The following is a 21,082-nucleotide window of genomic DNA, read 5'->3' on the forward strand; positions in this document are numbered from 1 at the left end:
CCATACATTAAGATTACCCTGATTTCAAAAATTCTGTCCCATTGTTTCCAACAATACATTTGCCTTTTGGTCGTACATGTCACCTTTCTTTTGGATCTGAAAATTCTGAACACCCATCTTTAAAGTTGCAAACAACCATAGCCTATTCGAAAAGGAATCCATCTATACAACTTAAAAATGTAAAAGGAAACAGACTGACCTGAGATGTGTCAAACCTTTTACAAAGGGATGTGGGAGGTTTCCTCTTTTTGAGAGGAATTTCACACTGTGGGTGGATGATAGCATCTGTACTTCCCTGGTTTGGGTCTCCTGAGCCTTGAGCTCTGAAGTCTCGCAATTGATTTCCCATTGGTAAAAGGGAAAATCAATGATGAAATTTCTCATTTTTCTTCCCCTTCACCGGCCTATTTATTATCCTACAAATCCTGGGAAACTAGAAAGGGGTGATTAATTTCACATCCTAGCATAAAATACAGGCTCCTGTGCCCACAAGACCTCCCTGGACTCCATGTCTTTTAAAAAGAGTTTGAAGGGTCTTTGTGGTTCACTGAGCTCTTCTTGTCCCCTTTGCCATCTTGGTAGTTGCTGGCTGGACCCCGCAGGAGTGGGTACTTGTAGGGAGGGTTTTTTTCCTTCCTGCAAAGGAGAAGATAAGCAGAGAGAGAGAAGAAGATAGCATATATACACACTGTGTTTAGTCATTTGTGTGCATGTCTGTCTTCCCCACTGGACTGTGACCTCTTGGAAGCAGTGGTTTTTCCTTCCTCTTCTCTGTGCTCCCCTGAACCAGATTCAAAGTGAATGCCTATTAGATGAATGAATAAATATATTTTGTAATTCTATTCTGGAAAAACTTAACTGTGCTATAGCTCCAACTCTTCCATCTTCCCATCCTGATTCCAATTCATTCAACCAAGGCCAGCCACAGTATGATGGGAATGGAAACATAGAATAGCTGTAACTTAGGAGGGCTGGAGACTTCATTCCTTTCATTATCACCATAAACTCTAGAGGCCACTAGCTTACCTCACTACAGCCCAGCTATGGGCATTTTGTGGTGGGTATGTCTCCCCCATAAACTTGGAGCTCTTAGAGAACAGAAATGTATGGCTGCTCTTTGTGTCCCAGAACCCAGTACTCAATACCCAGTGCAGTAATCATAATGTCTCTGTGCAGTAATTACTCATCTGTTTTGCTTGCATACAAGCTTATGAACTCCTTGTGAGCAGAAACCATGTTTTTCTTCATCTTTGCATTCTCTATTAGTCAGGGCCTTGCACCAAAGAAATATTCAGTGAATATTTGCTACATTGCTGGCAGATATATCCATGTGTCATTCATTCATTCATTTGAGTAAGATTTCTTTGCAATAGAAAAAGCGGGCTTTGGAGTCAGAAAGAATTGAACTGAATTCCCAGGTCTGCTATGTACTAGAGATGCAATCTTGGGCAAGTTACTTAACTTTTCTGAGTCTCATTTGTAAAATAGAGATAAAACATTCCTGTCTTGTGGGGGTGCTATAAGATTATATAACATGAGTAAAAGCACCTAATGCTTTCCCTTCCCTAGTGTGTGCTGAATACAGTCTGATGGGCTCTGGAGGTAAAAAAGATGAGCCAGACATTAATGCAATCCTCAGGTTGCTTACAGTTTAGTAGAGGAAATAGTTGAACAAAATAAATACACAAAATAATAAACAACTACAACACATGACAGATAGTAGTAAATGATGTTGCTGTTAGGTATCTTCAGGTCAGTTTCAACTCATAGTGACCCTATGTACAAAAGAATGAAACCCTGCAAGGTCCTGTGACATCCTCACAATTGTTATATTTGAGCCTATTGCTGTTGCCACTGTGCCAATCCATCTCATTGGGGATCTTCCTCTTTCTTGTTGATCCTCCATTTTATCAGCATGATGTCCTTCTCCAGGGACTGATCCTCCTGACAATGTCTAAAGAACAAGAGACCAAGTCTCATCATCCTCACTTCTAATAAACATTCTGGCTGTACTTCCAAGATAGATAATTTTTGTTCTTCTGGTAGTCCATGGTAATTTTAACATACTTCTCCAACACAATAATTCAAATATTGATGTATTTGTATGACCTTCCTTATTATTATGAGGCAACTGAAGATACTATGAGTTGGGTCAGGTTCACCTTCTTTCTCATACTTACATATTTGCTTGAGAATACTTTAAAGAGGTCTTGTGCAAGTGATTTCCCTAATGCAATGTTATTTGATTTCTTGACTGAGCATTGATTGTGTATTCAAGCAAAGTGAAACCTTTGACAACTTCAGTCTTTTCTCCATTTATCATTATGTTATTTATTGGTATAGTTGTGAGGATTTCTATTTTCTTTATTTTGAGGTGTGATCCATACTGAAGGCTGTAGTCTTTGGTCTTCATCAAGAAAGTACTTTAAGTTCTCTTCGCTTTCAGCAAGCACAGTTGTGTCATTTGCCTATTGAAGGTTGTTAAATAAGTCTTCCTCCAATCCTAATGCCACATTCTTCTTCATATAATCTAGCTTCTCGGATTATTGGATTAGCATACAGATTGAATAAGTATGGTGAAAGGATACAACCCTGGCACATACCTTTCCAGATTTTAAACCATTCCATATGTACTTGCTCTATTTGAACAACTGCCTCTTGTTTTATATACAGGTTTTTTTATGAGCAGAATTAAGTGTTCTAGAGTACTGGTTTTTAGCTATGTTATCCATAGTTTGTTATGATGTGTAGTCAAAAGCCTTTGCATAATCAATAAAGCATAAGTATACTTTTTTTTTTTGGGGGGGTGGGGGTGGTATCCTGCTTTCAGCCAAGATCCACCTGACATCAACAATAATATCCCTAGCTCCAATTCTTCTTCTGAATCTAGCTTGAATTTCTGGAAGCTCTCTCTGTTTTTGAATTATCTTCAGCAAAAATTTTACTTGCATGTGATATTAATGATATTGTTCAATGGCTTCCACATTCCACTAGGTCGTCTTTCTTTAGAATGGGCACAAAGATTGACCTTTTCCAATCAGTTGGCCATCTAGTTGTCTTCCAGATTTCTTGGCATAGATGAGTGAGCACCTCCTGTGATGCATTAGTTTTCTGAATACTTCAATTTGTATCTAATCAGCTCTTAGAGATTTGTTTTTGCCAATGCCTTCACTGAAGCTTGGACTTCTTTCAATATCATTGGTTCTTGATTGTATGATACATCTTGAAATGGTTGAGTACCAACCAATTCTCTTTGGTACAGCAACTCTATGTATTCCTCCTATATTCTTTTTCTTTTCATTTTTAAAGATTTTATTGTGAATTGAGTGATAGTTTACATGGCAGAACACCAGTTTTGCACTCATCCAACTGTATTTTGTTTCATTGCAAGGATTACAATCCCCTACATGCCAGCACACAGCCTTTCTCTTTCAATGAGTCTAGAGTCCTCCTCAGCTTCTCTGTTTTTCCATGTCATCAGCTCTGCCTCAGTCTCTAGTGTTTCTGCTTCTCTGGTTAGGATCCTAAGTTCTGATCATGCTCTTTCCTCCTGATGGGCTGAGGGTCCTCTGTTCCTGGAATTTAAGATTAACTACTTCCTCCTTTTTGTTACACAACGTCTACCTTTATAATTGTGACAATTGCAATTAGTCATGATAACAATTACTCACAATTGAATCAAAAGAATCTTATCCCATCTTCTTTCACCAGGCCCATCTAGACAAGATGAAAACTATTCAGGACTCTACCTCCCCCACTTGTTCTGAAACCAAACTCCCTCTTGAAAACTTGTAAGCCAGCCACCTCCCATATTCTTTTAATGCTTTCTTCACAGTTCAGTGTTTTGCCCAAAGAATCCTTCAATATTGCAATTCAAGGCTTGAATTTTTTCTTAAGTTCTTCCAGCTTGGGAAATGCTGAGCATTTCAGCATAAATGATAATAAATGATAAATAAGAGTGTCTCTTGGGTTGGGTTTGAGTTATGGCTGAAAAACTGACTTCGGTGACTCATTATGCACTGACCTTGTAGTTTTCTTTTTAATTAATTTAAGCAATCATGAATAAGTTAAAGGTGAAAGTGGATACTTTAATATATTTCCCCACTAGGAAGCCTCTCTGCCTGACTTTTCCTGGTGAGCATGTGTCCTCCGTATGCTTGAGGCTCTTAGAGAATAGAGATGCATGGTTTATTTTTGTGTCCCAGAATCCAATACTCAACCCCTAATGCAGTTCTCTGTCTCTGTGCAGTAACTACCCATTTGTCTGTTTTGCTTGCACACTAATTGAAGGTCCATGCTAACACTGTAAGACTGCTTAGCATGGGCAAGATACATCTAGACCTCAATATTCATTAACAACCTGGAACACAGACTTGAAGTTCTGTTTCCAATAATGTCATCTGGAATAAGTCCCTTTCCATCTGAACCTTTACTTCTTCATTTCTAACACTGGAGAAGGATCTGTGTCTTTCCTGACTTATAGGTTTAGGTAAAAAGGAGGTTGGGGAAGAGCTTTACAAAGTATAAGATATTGCCCTTATTGTCAGGAGGGACCAGGTACTGGAGAAGGATATCATGTTTGGTAAGGTAGAGGGTCAGAGTAAAAGAAGACCCCCAGTGAGATGGATTGGCAATATGACAGCATCAATGGGCTCAAGCATGGCAACAATTGTGATGTTGGCCCAGGACCAAGCAGTGTTTTTTTCTGCTGTGCATAGGGTCACTATGAGTTAATACCAACTCAGTTGCACCTAACAACAATCCATACATCTTAACACCCAAATGGGGACACTGGGCATAAGACAGGTGTGTTATTTACGGCAACAAAAGAGGATATTCTTGCTCTACAAGGTAAGCCCAGATATAGCCACAGGTGAGTAGCCTTAGGCAGATGATGGCATGGAGGGAGGAAAGGAGTGCAGTGTCCAGAGAGAATGTGATTGTGCAGAATTGATGGGTGGAGTTAGGAATGCATGGAGCCTCTCTAACTAAAGATGGGGCATCAAAGGGAGAGAAGGCAATGAAAGCACGCCCCACTTCCTTCTGGGCCTCTGTTCCCTTTGCCTATCTCCTCTCCAGATTAACCTCTTTTGTGAAGCTAAGGAGCCATACAATTATCCTCTCCCTCCCTCAGGCTTCTGCAGCACTTTATATATCACCTCTCAGCACACCATTTTCTAGGTAGTTCTTTGCCCATCTGTTTCCCTCATGAAACAGTGAGTTTGAAGTATTTACTTTGCCTCTATAATTCCAATGCCAAGCACAAGCTTGGCATGGAGTAGATGCTTGAGGAGCAAAGTGTTGAATAGAAATGCTTAATCAAAATGAATATTAGTCTTCTCTCTATCTTTGCTCTAACATTATGGCCTTGTCATTGCCTTAGAATATGTCATTTTAGATTCTATTTCCTGCTTTTGCACACCTTATCACCAATGTGGAATACTCTCTCTCCCTCTTCTATTTCATTCATATGATTCTACAGATCCTTTGAAGCCCAGTTCAAACCCTTCTTCTTCCCTAATGTCTTCTTGGGATGCTCTTGTCTGCTTATGAGTACTTTGCCAAATGTGTATTGGAGAATAATTTCTTGTTGGGTCTCACTTTCCTCTTCTATAGTGTGAAGGGTTGGAAGTAGAGGATTTCTATGGACTACATCATTTCCGTTATTTTGTAATTCCATGATATTCATAACTTTATATAGCACCTACCCTGTCCTAGGCCCTACACATACAGGGGATACAGAATTGTGCATGACATAGTTCCTCAAAGAGTAACCTGAAAAATGATGAAGCCAGATATGTAAAGATATCATGATAACACACCACAGGACACACCATTTCAGAGGTATGTATATTTTGCAGTTAGCAACCCAGCACAGAGGAAGAGGAATATATCTCTGTCTTGGGTAGAGGACAGGAATTGTGAAACAGAGGTTGTGATGTTGCAAGAAGCGAAAAGGGCACACATTCCAGGAAAAGAGAAAGTGATGAACAAAGACACGGAGGCATGAAAATGGCTAACTTGTTCAGGCTGAAGCAGAGGACATGAAGTTGTAGAGAGCAAGTAGGAGTTGAAGGGATGCTCACACAAAGAATGGAGTGTGGTAGGAAGTGGTAAATGAAACTAAACATGTAGCCCAGGGTCTTGAATAAGAAGAGGAGTTGTTGTGATATTAACTTGAAGGCTACGGGGAGCCATGGAAGGTTTTTGAGAGAAGGCATACTATGATATAAGAATCTGATAATTGTATGTAATTAAACACCTGTTATATAGCTCTTAACATTGGTTATTATTTTTCCCTTCCATAAATTGGGGCTCTTGATGGACAGCACCTCCCTATGTTCCTCCAGCACCAAATCTGGCACATGTTGTTGTTGTTAAGTGCCGTCGAGTCCATTCCGACCCATAGAGCCCCTCTAGAGGATTTCCAAGAAGCGACTGGTGAGCTTGAACCACCAACCTTGTAGCTCTAACTGACTTTGCAGTCTAGCGCATTAACCCACAGCACCACACCAGCACATGGTGACCTCTAATACACGTGTGCTGAATAGCTGGTGATCACCCTTTCTCACCCCCAACATATAATCCTCACCTCACCATGGAGCCAGCCTTCCAGCCCATTACTGAGCTGACAGTGCCTCACGGCCTCATACTCTGAGGTCAGCCCACCCTCCACACTTACGTTCTGCCTCCCCACACAGGTTTGTCTGGCCTGTTTATTGTTCCTCTCATTGTTTCCCCCTTTGATGGGCATTTTGGGTTTTAGTTCTTGAAATTGTGTTACTGTGGTGTGAATAACATGAGAGTCTCTGAGCTCTGGTCATAAAGACCATGTCTTCAGGTCTAAGCTCTCCTGCCCACATTACTGCCCCTCCCCAGAACTCTGTCTAAAGGGCAGCTCAGCACCCAGGGATGCTGACAAGGTTCTGCCAGCACGTGGGTGGAAATTGACATATTGTAATTACCCATAGAGATGGGAGAAAACAAAGACTAATTTTGAGTCAAAACATGTAATTTTCCGTTAACGCCAGAACTGCTCTTTCACTTATGCTATTTGATGCTTTGTTGGAAAATAATACCAAAAAAGAAAAAAAAAAAAGGTGGGGGGAATATTCAAATTCCTAAATCAGAGCCTTTAATCATCCTGGAAATCCATTTTAAAGGGTTGCTGTTCATTTTAGAGCCAAGTGATGCTCATAGTTTGATGAGACAGAGGTGTAGGAATACAGGGGGAGTTTATGTTTATTTTTTTAATTTAAGGGCAAGGTGCAGGAGATTCTGGGTGGTGGAAGCAGTTAAACACTTGACTACTAATTGAAAGGTTAGTAGTTCAAACTTGCCCAGAGATACCTTGGAAGAAAGATCTAGTAATGTGCTTCAGAAAGGTCACAACCTTGAAAACCCTATGGAGTAGTTCTGTTATGCACATGTGGGGTTGTCACGAGTCAGAATTGACTCCAAGGCAACTGGCTTGTGTTTTTATTTTGTTTTTGTTTGCATTTAAGTCACCAAGGCTGTGAGCTTGTGAGGAATGAACTCTTCAGGTCTTTTTTGAAAAAAATTCTAAAGTTCAGGGCAAGGAGATCCCATAAACAATTGGAGTCAAGGCCATGATAAATCCCCTATATTCTTCAGATGCAGCTTCATCCTTCTCTCTCTGCCTCTCAAAGAAATCTCCATGTACTGACACTGTGAACCCCAGGCTGGGTGTCAAGAGACCTGGACTCTGACCATCTGACCCTGGCCAGTCCGTTTTGCTTGCTGGACCTCGATTTCCTGATCTGGCCCAGTGTGAGGAGAGGTATTAGATGATTATTGAAGTTTCCCTGAGTGTCAGCATCATTCCATTGGTTTGACAGTATAATGTTAAAAAAAAAAAAAAAAAAAAAGTAGTTAAGGATCAAGACAATGTTATTCAGACTGACAGAAGACCTCAAAGAGACAATCCTCCAAATTAACTTGTAAATGAGATTCAGAAATTCTTTTGAGCTTTATAAAGCTTTACAGTTTTAAGAACTTTAGCCAATCAAGAATGACTTCTAAGAATGAAGTGAACCCTTTTCACTAGAGATGAGCTCCTTAAAGGCAGGGGTCATGCCTTAATCATCTCAGTTCTGCAGCTTCTTCCCCAGGGGCCTGGAAGAGACTGTTGTTTTTCCTAAGTGAATGAGTGAATGAATGAATACATACATGCATGCATATGCAGTAAGGTATAGACACTGCAAAGGAACACAGAAGCCATGGACATGATCTTCCTGAAGAATTGCTAACCCACCAGTATAGGCAGCACAATGGCTGGGAATGATTCATTAAGAATATGCAATAAGGAATGAGTCAATGTTACGTTGTCATGCAGACTCTATGTGGAGCTTATGTCATTGACAATGTGACTCACAACATCCAGAACCATGGGTTCTGAAAGATCATCCAAACCAACAAGGGAAATTAGGGACTTGCTCTAGGCCAGGATGAACTGGTTAGAAATCTGGGACTGTAACTCAGAAGCAAGCAGAGATGGAAACATTTATTGAGCATCTACCAGCTGCCAGGCACTGTACTAAGATTTTGTACAATCTTCAAAATCATCTTTCGAGGTTGTTGTTATTACTCCACTTTCATAGTTTGATAACGTAGGCGTCAAGAAGCCAAGAAGCTTGCATAAGATCCCACATATAGCATAGATCGGACACAGAATTAGAAGCTATATTGATAGTGAGAAATGTTTTCCATTCGAAGAGGAACTTAGCTAGACTTCGGTGAACTGGGTTTTGGAATCAAATCCTGACCTTGTCCAAAATTCTCTGACCTCAGATAATTCTCTTAACCTTTCTCAGCCTCCATTTTCTCATGTGTAAGATGGGAACTGTAATACTTAACCTGATAGAATTGATCATGAACCCAAACTGCTTCACACAATAAATAACAGGGATGAAGTGACAGCACAGCAAAGACCCTGAGGTAGCAGAGCACATGAGCAAGGTCCTGGGCCAGGTCCATGAGAAGACTGGACTGACAGGGGCAGGGAGTTGGACATTATCATGCACTTCAAGGAGACTAGATCACCGGAGGAGTCTTGGTTGGGTGCTGGACTGCTAACAAGGTTGGTGGTTCAAACCCACCAACTGCACCTGGGAAACTCTGTACAGGATCACTATGAGTTGGAATCAGCTCAGTAACACTTAACAACAACAGATTGCTAGGAAGTAGGAGATGAGGCCAAGAAATAGGGTAGAGCCAGCCCTTTTAGATGTTAGATGTCTCTGTCCAAATGCTCACTGGCCTCCCTGTCAATGGACATGGGAATGCCCACTGCTTTGGGATCTGACTTAGCTCTCAGACAAGATGGATATTTTCACTTCTGACCTCTCTTCACTAGTCCAGCAAGAAGTTGGTCCCAGTAGAGAAGAACTCAGACCCTAGAATAAGAAGGTTCAGGTCCCAGAAGATCAATTTCTCAAGGGTGTGTCTTCTCCTGTCCAGAACCTGCACATCTTGATTGAAGGGGACAATCAGGTACTGCGGGGATATATGTATACTTGGCACTGTGTTGGGTCCTTTAACATGCATCACAGGAATATTAAAAGTGAATACCCTTGCTCCCATTTTACAGAAGAAGAAACTTCTTCCTAGAAAAGTTATGAATCTAGGTGGCATATAAACCCTTGAGGAGGCATTATCAGATGAAGAAACATTAAAATACCTGTGGTGCAATGAATTATTTAATGTTTCTTCAAACCATAGTCTTTTTATCTCCCATCAAATAACTTTTTCCTGATGGATCTAGGTAAGAGAAGGTGGGAGAAAATGCTGATAGGATTACATGATTCTGCTGATAGGATTACATGATTCAGTTGTGAGTGATTGTTAACAGGGTTCATTGTAGAAATTTGGGACTATAATGTGTCTATACAATGAGTTATCTCAGAAGTAGGAGGGGGAATCTCACTACCACTAAAGAAGAAAAGCCAGGAGTGGAGCATGTCCTTTGGATCCCCAGATCCACGTCTATTGAACATCCTGGACTGAGAGATGGAAAACTGTGACAACCGAGGAGCAGCAGCAGCAGAACCAGAACCAAGACAGAGCAGTGGGCTTCCCAGCCCACAGAGCAAATAAAGATGTGTGGCTTCAGGCAAGTCATTTACTTGCAGAATGGGATGCCTCGGCCCTTAATTGGGGAAGCTAGGTTTGCTGAGTCCCGGTGTCTGAGCCTGGTGTGTCCTGTGGGCATTCATTTGCCAGCATCCCTAAAAAACCTTTGCGACATTGCCTGAGCAGGTCAGCGGTCTGGTGACTGCTAAAGAAAAGCCTGTCTGTGAGCGTGGTAGAGGAGAGGCTGTACTTACTGGAGTAATTATGCCCTGAACATTTCTGACCCTGAATTATAGTCTGTTAACTCCCCTAATAAATCCCAAACTATTGAGTATGGTGTCTGAATTCTGTGTGGCCACTGTAATGAATTATTGAACACAGCTGAGGAGTAGCGAATGCTGTTGGAAGGATGGTTGGCGACATTTTTTTTTTTTTCAATACTGAATAATACCTACCTCATAGAGTTGTGAGGGATTTAAAAGATCAGAGATAGTTTGGAACAGTTCCTCAGCAATCCCCTACCCATGTAAATTCTCATGTTAGACCCAGAAGTGTGACCACCCATCACTGTTTGACCTCCTAGTGATACTTTATGTTCAGAGACCACACTGTGGAACTTTTCAGATCCATGCAGTCTCTGAGGCAGGTCCAGGATTATCTTTCCTATGATACAGATGAGAAACTGAGAGCCAGAGAGAGGAAGCTGCCCCTGAAGTTAAGCAGGACTCAAGCCCACACTGCCCTGCTCTACTACTTACCGCAGCCTTGGCATGGGAACCGCCATTTTCTCAACCATGGGGTTCAGCCGATAGTAATCCAAAAATGTCCTTGCCACATTCCGCCCGAGTTTCATATCTGTAGGTATGTGCATTAAGGATTAACTTTGAAAAGAGACTGACACAGACTGAAAAGAGGATTAGTAATACAAATGATCATAGGAATGAAAATAGTAACACCACTCACTGTTCTGTTTTTGAATGTACAGTCTTCTTTGAGTCTTACAAAACCTTAAATTTTTAAAATTGTTTAAACTATTATCCTTGTTGTACAGATGAGGAAACTGAACTACAGAGAAGTAACTTTCCTCTACGTCACAAAGCTGGGAAGTAGAGGAATCAGGTTATGGGCCTAGGCAGTCTTACTCCAAAGTCTATGCTCATACACTCTGTCTAGAGATACACTTCATCCCTTTGGAAATCACTGGGTTTCCCTGGCTGACTTCAGGTGGCTAAGGTTGGAGTCAGACAAGCAAGACCTAGACGTAGGAGACTATTTGTTGTATAGAGGCCAGGACCTGCCTGACTCTCAGGATTCAGTCATCTACTTCAGGATATCACAGACAATAGGAAAATACTCTACCCCTAAACAATGTTCTCATTACACTGTGAAGCTCTTCTAATAAAGAATCCTTAGGGCTGTTGGGAAGTTACTGAGAGTCTTCCTTTGGTATTATCCAGGGTCAGGCAAGGATACATGTCTTATTAAAGTGCAAACTTCCTTGGAATGGGGAAAGAGCCAATTCCATATTGACCATTAACATCTTATTGTTCTTAAGAGCCCTTGAGTCTTTTCAACTCATAGCAACCCTGTATAGGGTTTCTGAAGAGTGACTGGTGAGCTTGAACTGACCTTGCCATCCAGTGCATTAATAGTATGAACTAGTACAACAATCATCTATTCAACAGCACAGAGTATGCGTTCTGTGCATTATATCTCACAACTCCACATCTCTGTGCTATTTCCTCTGCTTGAAGAGCTTCCCCCTTCTTTATCAATTCTCCAACTAAATGACACTTCTTTAGTAAAGTCTACGATTATATGACTCTCCTCCTCCATGCATATGCTCGTGGTACCCTTGCTCCGTACCTCCATGGCTTCTGAACTGAATCCAAAGCATCTATCCCAAAATACTTACTTCGGAATATTGGAAGTAAGTGTTTACTTATCTTAACATTTACCCCTATCTTCTTCCTCAGTATTTAGCTCTCAACATCTGAACTTTCATCAACTCTTCTCCAAGAGAACTCCAACTATTTGCTTGAGTTTCTTCACTTCTCTCTATCCCCTTGTCATTCCTTGAGAACAGACTAGTATAATCTTTCCACAAGATGCTGTTATCCTGGCCTAATTGACTTCCTTTGTACAGGCGTGTTCCTTTCTCATCCAAAATGGTCTCAAGTGAAACAACAATTGTGAAGATGATGCAGGACTGGGCAGTGTTTAGTTCTGTTGTGCGTAGGGTTGCTATGAGTCACAACTGATTCAGTGGTATCTAATAACAATTAGATATTTGCAGTGAGATAGTGAAGTTGTTGTAAAACAACTGTAAAATAGATCTGACCATGCCATTCAGCTCAGTAAAAATCTTCAGTGGCTCTCAGTTGCTTCCATAGTTTAAATTTCTGAACATGACTCATAAGACTGTTCACAGTTGTTGTTGTTGCTGTTAAGTGCTGTCGAGTTGATTCTGACCCATTGAGACCCTGTATAGGGTTTCCAAGGAGCCGCTGATGAGCTTGAGCCAGTGACCGTATAGTTCAAATGACTTTGCAGTCTGACGTACTAGCCCACAGCACCACACCTGGACTCCTAGTCACAGTTGGGTCCTAATTATTGCATAGCTTTGTGCTTGCTACAACCCACATTCTAACTCCTTTGCCCTGCATAATACAGCTTCCAGATATTTGTCCATACTATTCCATCTTCCCAAGGAGCTCTGGTAGCGTAGTGGTTACGAATCGGGCTGCGAACCTTAAGGTCAGCGGTTCGAAACTACCAGCTGCTCCGCGGGAGAAAGATGAGGCTTTCTACTCCCGTAAAGATTTACACCCTCGGAAACCCTGTACAGGGTCGCTATGGGTCGGAACCGACTCGACGGCACTTAACAACAACAACAACAAATTCCATCTTCCCAGAACACTTTCCTTCCCTCCATATGCTTTACAGCATCAGCTCCTTCTCAGCCACTGTTATTGTTAGGTACCATCCAATAGGTTGTGACTCATAGTGACAGAACATTGCCACTTCTGCACAACACTCACAATCATTTCTGTTTGAGTCCATTGTTGCATGCAGTGTGTCAATTCATTTTTTTTGCTGCTCTCCTATTAACCAAGTATGATGTCATACTCCAAAATACATGAGACACAATCTTGTCATCCTCAGTACTTCTTCCAACACAGATTTGTTCAGTCTTCTGATGATCCATGGGGCACTTAATGTTCTTTGTCAACATCATAATTCAAATGCATCCATTCTTTTAAGGTCTTCTTTATTCATTGTCCAGCTTTCATATGAATATGAGTCAATTGAAAATACTATAGCTTGTATCAGGAACACCTTAGTCTTCAAAGTGACACCTTTGCTTGTGAAAGCTTTAAAGAGATCTTTTGCAGCAGATTTACTAATGCAATACATCATTTGATTTTTGACTGCTTCTATCATGGGCATTGGTTATGGATGCAAAAAAAAATAAAGTCTCAGTCTCTAGACCTCAGTTTAGTTGCCGCTTCACGGATAGTTGTCCATGTTGAGATAAAGGGCCTTTCTGAAAATTTCCCATAGCTGTTTTCTTCACCAGCCAGAACACTTGTCACACTGTAATGTAACTCTCTTCTTTTTGGTAGCCCCTTCTAGTCTGTAATCTCTATAAGGCAGAGGCCATATTTGTCTTATCCATCACCTAAATACGAACATACTTGTCTGACGATAAGTGTGAAAAATATATTTTTTGAACAAAAAAATGTGGCACTGTGGGATAAGGACTGGACTGCAAGGTTGGTTTGAACCACAAAGTTGGAAGTTCAAACACACCAACTGCTCCTTGGAAACACTATACAGGGCTGCTATGAGTTGGAATCAACTCTATGGCACTTAATATATAAGTGCCTTATGTATATTAACTTATAAATCCTCATAACAATCCAATGAGGTAAGTATGTTATTAAGTCCACTGTACAGAGAGGGTAAGTGATTTCCCCAAAGGTTGGGAAACTGATAAGTTAAGAAGCTGGGATTTGAACCCAAGATGTCCTGGGGATGAAATGGTTCGGTGGTCTGCTGCTAGTCAGTAGGTCAGCACTTTGAACTTACCCTGCAGTATAAAGGACCTGATAATCTGCCCCCACAGAGATTGCAGCCTAGGAAATCTTATGGGGTTTCCTCTCTAACATATAGGTTCACTGTGAGTTGGAATAGATGCCACAGCAAACAGAAATAACAAACGTTAGCTCTATAAAAGTATTATTTCCCCTACTGTCTCTCTTCATGATAGCCTTGAGGGCATGCACCATTTGATATTCACCTCAGCATCCCCTTGTCTTAGACAAGGTAGGGAATCCTCAGGCACTGAGTGTACTGAGGGAGACAACACACCCTGACGCAGAAGCATGTAGGGTACCATACATGGTGACATGCAGGGAAAAAGGAAGTTTAGGTTGGCCCAAGGAAGCTCTCTGGACAGGGAGGACAGATCTAAACTAGACTATTAAGACAGAACAACTGGAGAGGACATTTCAGGGTGGTGTTGGTGGTGGTATGCTGTGGAGTTGGTTCTGACTCATATTGACCTTGCATAGGGTTTCTGAGGCTGTAAATCTTTACAGGACCAGAAAGCCTCATCCTTCTCCTGTGGAACAGCTGGTAGTTTCGAACTGCTGACCTTGAGATTAACAGCTGGACTCATAACCACTACCAGAACTCCTTTTCATGAGGGGACATAAAATAAGCAATAGTGAAGAAGTAAAGAGATCTGTCATGTATACATCCATGCATATATCCAGTTAGCAATCATTTTTGGAAGCCTTCAGTGCACCAGTACCTGTGTGAGGACAGTAGTTGGTGGGAGAAGGCTTGGTAGGGCCACAGCAGAGAAACCAAAGTAGAGCAGTAAGGAAAGATGCAGCTGAACCCACTTAATGTGTTGCAGGAATCATCAGACAATATCATTAATATTGCATGCAAGCAAAATTGTGCTAAAGATAATAAAAAAATTACTGCACGCATACATTGACAGAGAACTTCCAGAGGTTCAAGACAGATTCAGAAGTGGACATAGAATGACTGATATCATAGCTGACATCATATAGATCTTGGCTGAAAGCAGAGCATACCAACAAAATGTTTACTTGCACTTTATTGACTAAGCAAAGTCTTGTGACTGTGTGGACCATGACTAGCTATGGACAACACTGCAGAGAATGAGTGTTCCAGAACACTTAATGGTGCACATGAGGAACCTGTATATAGATTAAAAGGCAGTTATTTGAACAGAACAAGGGAACATTTAAAGCTTTCAAATTAAGAAAGGTGCATGCCAGGATTGTAATCTTTCACCATATTTATTCAATCTGTATGCTGAAAAATAATCCAAGGAGCTGGATTATATGAATAAAAACATGGCATCAGGATTGGAGGAAGACTCATTAACAGCCTGTGATATGCAGATGACAGAACACTGCTTGGTGAGAGTGAAGAGGACCTAAGATACTGATGAAGATCAAAGACCACAGCCTTCAGTATGGGTTGCACCTCACTGTACAGAAAACAAAAATATTCACCACTGGGACAATAAAAAAAAATCCATATAAATGGAGAAAAGATTGATGTTTTCAAAGACTTCATTTTGCTCAGATCAACCATCAACACTTATGGAAACAGCAGTCAAGAAATCAAATGACATATTGCATTGGCAAACCTGATGCACAAGACCTCTTTAAAATGTTCAAGAGCAAAGATGTCATTTGGAGGACTAAAGTGTGCCTGACCCAATCCATGATATTTTCAATAAACTCATATGCATGTGAAAATTGGACAGTGAATAAGGAAGACCATAAAAGAATTGATGCATTTGAGTGTGTTGGAGGAGAATATAAAAGTTCCATAGACTGCCAAAAGAACAAACCAATCTGTTTTGGAAGAAGTACAGCCAGAATGCTCCTTGGAAGCCAGGATGGCCGTTCTTCATCTCTCATACTTCAGACATATTATCAGGATAGAGCAGTCCCTGGAAAGGATATAATGTTTGGTAAAGTGGAGTGTCAGAGAACAGGAGGAAGACCCCTAATGAGATGGACTGGCATAGTGGCAGCAGCAATGAGCTCAAACGTAGCAACAACTGTGAGGTTGATGCAGGACCAGGCAGTGTTTTGTTCTGTCTTGCATAGGGTCACTATGAGTTGGTACCGACTTGGTGGAACTTCACAACCACAACAACAATTGGATTGTGGGCAGTAACTTAAGGCCTTCCTTCAGTGCTACCCTGGGGTGTGCTAGGACTTCCAGGCCACTACCTCATCCAGGCCCATGGAGCTGGACTAACTTATGACCAACAGTCAAGAGACTTCTCATCACCTTCTTCAAGAAGTCCCCAAGCTGAGACTGGAGGTGAACCAGAACATGAAAACTAGCATTTATGGAGTGGCACTATGTGCCTGCCATTATGCTCATGCTCTGCTTACATATGCTTTTTAAATTTCAAAAGAAAATTAAAAAGCAGTTAGGGATGCATTTTATCTTCTTTTTACTTAAGGAACTTGCCCCAGACCATATAAATTATAATAGTAGAGTCAGGACTCAAAAATCAAGAGTGTGTGACTCCAGAACTGTGAGAACTGTGAGCTTCCCACTGCTCATGACTGTTTCTCAACTTGAAGTCACCTTTACTGTCGAAGGCTGAGTCATCCCAGGCCAGTATCTGGTGGCAGAAGGAAAAACACTAGACAAGTTGTTTATGACAATGAGATATGCAGCAGGCTTGCCATGCTGTGCTCTGGGGCTGCCACCTGCTTTCTTCTTCTGGATGTGACTGACTTCTCTGTCCCCCTTAAAAAGTTCACAAGCTGGTCTTGGACATGGCCTCTTTGACCAGAAGACCTTGAGGCACTCTTAACTCCCAGGGTATGCAGAGAGAGACTGGCTGCTTTAACCCAGTCAGCCTGCTTGAGGAGACCTAGGCACATGTTGTATATACTAAAAGTACGAGCAATAGAGACACAGAGAGAAAGAATGGTTTCTGTGGACTGGGATAAAAAGTTGCAGTAGAGTACCTGGGTGGAACACATGATTAACATGCTTGGCTGTTAAAAGGTTTCAGACTTGAATCTACCCAGAGGCAACTCAGAGAAAAAAGACTTGGAGATCTACTAAAAAATCAGCCATTGAAAAACAATTCTTCTGTGTCACACATGAGGTTGTCAGAATTGACTCCATAGCAACTCCTTTGTGTGTGTGTGTGTGTGTGTGTGTGTGTGTGTGTGTGTGTTTGTAATCCGGATCCTGCTTCTGCCACTTGCTGCACATGAGAGATTGCCTTTTCCAAAGATGATTGCAGTATCTCATGTTATTCTAATATGATCTTGACCCTCTTCCCATTGAGGATGTGGTCTATGTTCCCTTCACTTAGTCTAGGTGGGCATGTGACTCACTTGCAACCAAAAGAATGTGACAGAAATAACATTGTGGGACTTCTGAGGCTAGGTCAGAAAAGCTGATTTAACATTCATGTTGCTTGCTAAAATACCTAATCTGGGGTCCTAAGCCTCTAGGTAAATAATCTCACCTCTGCCATGCTGTGAGGAAACCTGAACCAGCCAACACAGAAGGGTTTTACAAAGAAGCCCTGAGATTGCATGAAGAGACAGATTCCCAGATAATACCTTGTTCCCCTAACCTCTGCTGGGCCAACTCCTGCAACTGTTTCAAAAACTCCAAGCTAGCATTTTGGGGGCAGGAGAACCAGAGACAGGCATCAGAGGCTCCTCGGCAGAGGCACGATAAAACAAGAGAAGGCACTTTGCCAGAACAGTTCCAGAGCTTTGGATCTGATATCAAGTGGGGGCATCAATTTTTGGCACCCACTGGTAGAGAAATCTGACTACAGCAGCAATAAACGACAATTTTGGAATCAACCTGGACACTCCCTGCAGCTCACAGCCTGGACTGAGATCAGAGGGTGGTGCCACAGCCAGGCTGATACAGCACTAAAACCACTGAGCAACATGTGGAAAAGAGGTGTGATGACTTATTACTTTTATTTCCTCCTTTCCCCTGTTGTACCCTCTCTGCTCAGCCTGGGCATCTTCAGGTAGGTGGGAGCACATCCCCAAAAGGATCCAGTGTTGTGCCCACAGGGTACAATTTTCCCACAGTGCAAAGAGGAAATCCCTGAAAGCCACAGCAGTCCCACAAGCTAATCCTTTGGCTTCTTCATATGATGCCTGACTCTGATACTTAGCCATAAAGTTGACTGTCTTACTTGGGCAGGATCTTTTACTCCTGCCCTATGTAACAAGAGACAGCAGGTCTGCTCATACAGCCAAACCATATGTGTACCTTGTAAAACCACAACATAAAAAGCAAGAGCCACACCAACTACTACATACAAGGATGCAGTCATTTTGAGAATTACTCTGTGCATACACAGATATCTAACTGACTGGCATTCAGAGATAAAAACTGTGAACACTATTTCTTCCATTCATTTCTCAATATGTATTTGCACACCTCCACAGTGGTGACTAGAGGGGGGGCCCTGAGCAAGTGGACACCCTTGCCCACCGCTGGAGTTTTCTACTATGCACACACACTGGCCTGCACAACAAAGGCTACTAGAGAGTCTGCTATAGTTTCATTTTTGTTGTTTTTGGTTGTCTGCTGGTTTTTTGTCTCTGTTTTTATATTGGTTTTGTTTATCGTCCTTTTGGTCTCACTTTTTCCTGGGGGTGGGAGCTTTCTATCTCTATATTACCCAAGACACAACAATTGTGGCCACGTAGCCAAGCTACAAGCATACCCCATAATATTCCACCATATCGACCGAAGCCAATACCAGCTGCCATGCATTACACAGATAGCCAACACCTGCTAAGATAGCTCACAGCTGAGTAACAAGTGACATGAAAGGGGAAGCCTAACTGCAGATCACATCCACCAGGAAATACTCAGTAAGCTTAACAATATAGCAACATACATTCATTTAATCACTGAAAACACATCTAACTATTGAAAACGTCCCAATGAAAAACAACAAAAGATCTCAGCACATGTCCAAAAACAGAAAAGAGTAACTGAGACAAATGAGCTGGAAGCAGACATGGACTTCCCATTCGAACAAGAGCAGGCTTTGGATCTTCCTGAGAAGGAATTCAGAAGAATGAGATGGAGACAAATCCAAATGCTTCAGAGATGTTGGATAACATGAAGAGGAATAACTTAAGAATTATTGGCATTCTGGAATAGGAAGAATCACAGAAGTTCACAGAGAAGATAGTTGAGGAACTTCTTTCTGGAAGAAAAATTCTCTAACATCTTAAAGGATGAGAAGATAATCATTCAAGAAGCTGAACAAACCCCAGGAAGGATAGACCCCAAAAGAAAATCACCAAAACAGCATAATCAAGCTCTCCAAAATCGAAGACAAGGAGAGAATCCTAAAGCGGCCATGGAGAAGAGAAGTGTTACTTATAAAGTCAAGCAAATCAGATTAAGCTCAGACTTCTCAACAGAAATCATGCAGAAAAGAAGGCAATAGGGAGACTTATATAAAACCCTGAAAGAAAAAAAAAAAATGCCAACCAAGAATTGTCTACCCAGTAAAGCTGTTAATCAAATATGATGGTGCAATCGATACATTCCAGGAAAAACAGAAGATAAGGGATTTTGTCAAAGTCGACCCAGTACTTCAAAACATTCTAAATGGAGTTTTTTTGGACTGAAAACCACAAGAACAGGTGTTGACAGATGTGATAACACCACCTGGAACTCAGTCAACAGATAGCAGAGTCCAGAACAAAACAAAATCACAACAACGAATTCAGAGGACCTGGGATGTCAATCAAAGATGGAAATGATAACAGTGTCAAAGCAGGGAAAAATATAGGAACAGAGATCCAGGTGGTGAGGAGGTCAGGTAGACTGCAAGATACAATAGACTGTCTTAAATGGAGAGAAAGTTAATAGCCTATAGGGTAACCTCAAAGAAAGTTAATACTTCACAACATAGCATGAAAATGAACTACCAAGCAGAACATGGAAACATTAAAACAAAGAAGACACTGACAAGAAATAGACCCCAAACATGAACTCAGCACAAGAAGTCATGCAGAAAAAAGGAATGAGCAGCACCACACACACAAAAAAAAACTAGCATAATGATAGCAACTGATTCATACCTATCGACAATTACACTGAATGCCAATGGATTAAATGCACCAGTGAAGAGACAGAGAGTGGCAGAATGGAAAAGAAAACAAGACCCTTCAATATGCTGCCTGCAAGAGAAACACCTTACACACAAAGTAAAAAAAGACTGAAAGTTAAAGGATGGGAAAAAATATACCAAGCTAATTGCAATAAAAAATGAGCAGGAGTGGCAATACAAATATCTGATAAAATAAACTTTAATGCAAAAAGCAGCATAAGAGATAAAGAAGGGCACTATTTAATGATCAAAGTGTCAATTGAGCAAGATGAATAACCATAACAAATATCTATGCTCCCAATGAAAGAGCACAAAGACAAATGAAGCAAACCCTACTAGAACTGAAGAAAGAAACAGACTAATCTACAATTAGAGTGGGAGATTTTAATACACCACTTTCGAAAAGGGATAAAACAACCAGAAAGAAACTCTACAAGGATACAGAGGAACTAAACAGTACAATCAACCAACTTGACCTCACAGATGTATAAAAAGCATTCAACCTAACAACAGCATAATGCACATTCTTTTCTAGTACACATGGAACATTCTCCAGAATTGACCATATGTTAGGCCAAAAAACAAGCCTCCATAAATTTACAAACATCAAAATACTACAAAGTATCTTTTAAGACCACAATGCTATAACACTAGAAATCAACAACAGGAAGGCCAAGAAAATAAAGTCAAATACTTGGAAACTGAGTAACACCCTGATGAAAAGCAACTGGGTAGTAGAAGAAATTAAACATGAACTCACAAAGTTCATAGAAACAAATGAGAATGAAAACA

At 41.1% G+C, this 21,082-nt stretch overlaps 1 protein-coding gene across 1 annotated transcript in view; it reads right to left on the reverse strand.

Moving 5' to 3' along the window:
- Positions 1 to 515: 515 nt before the first annotated feature.
- Positions 516 to 21,082, reverse strand: part of AGBL4 (ATP/GTP binding protein-like 4) — a 2,461,121-nt gene continuing 2,440,554 nt past the window's right edge. The window contains exons 12-13 of the mRNA XM_006839859.1: positions 10,851 to 10,947; positions 516 to 636 (exon numbers count right to left, since the gene is read on the reverse strand). Coding sequence (XP_006839922.1) covers positions 516 to 636; positions 10,851 to 10,947 — 218 coding nt within the window. The remainder of the gene's footprint in view (positions 637 to 10,850; positions 10,948 to 21,082) is intronic.

This window comes from Chrysochloris asiatica, unplaced genomic scaffold, assembly GCF_000296735.1.
Source record: "Chrysochloris asiatica unplaced genomic scaffold, ChrAsi1.0 scaffold00026, whole genome shotgun sequence".
In the NCBI taxonomy this organism is placed as follows: Eukaryota; Metazoa; Chordata; class Mammalia; order Afrosoricida; family Chrysochloridae; genus Chrysochloris; species Chrysochloris asiatica.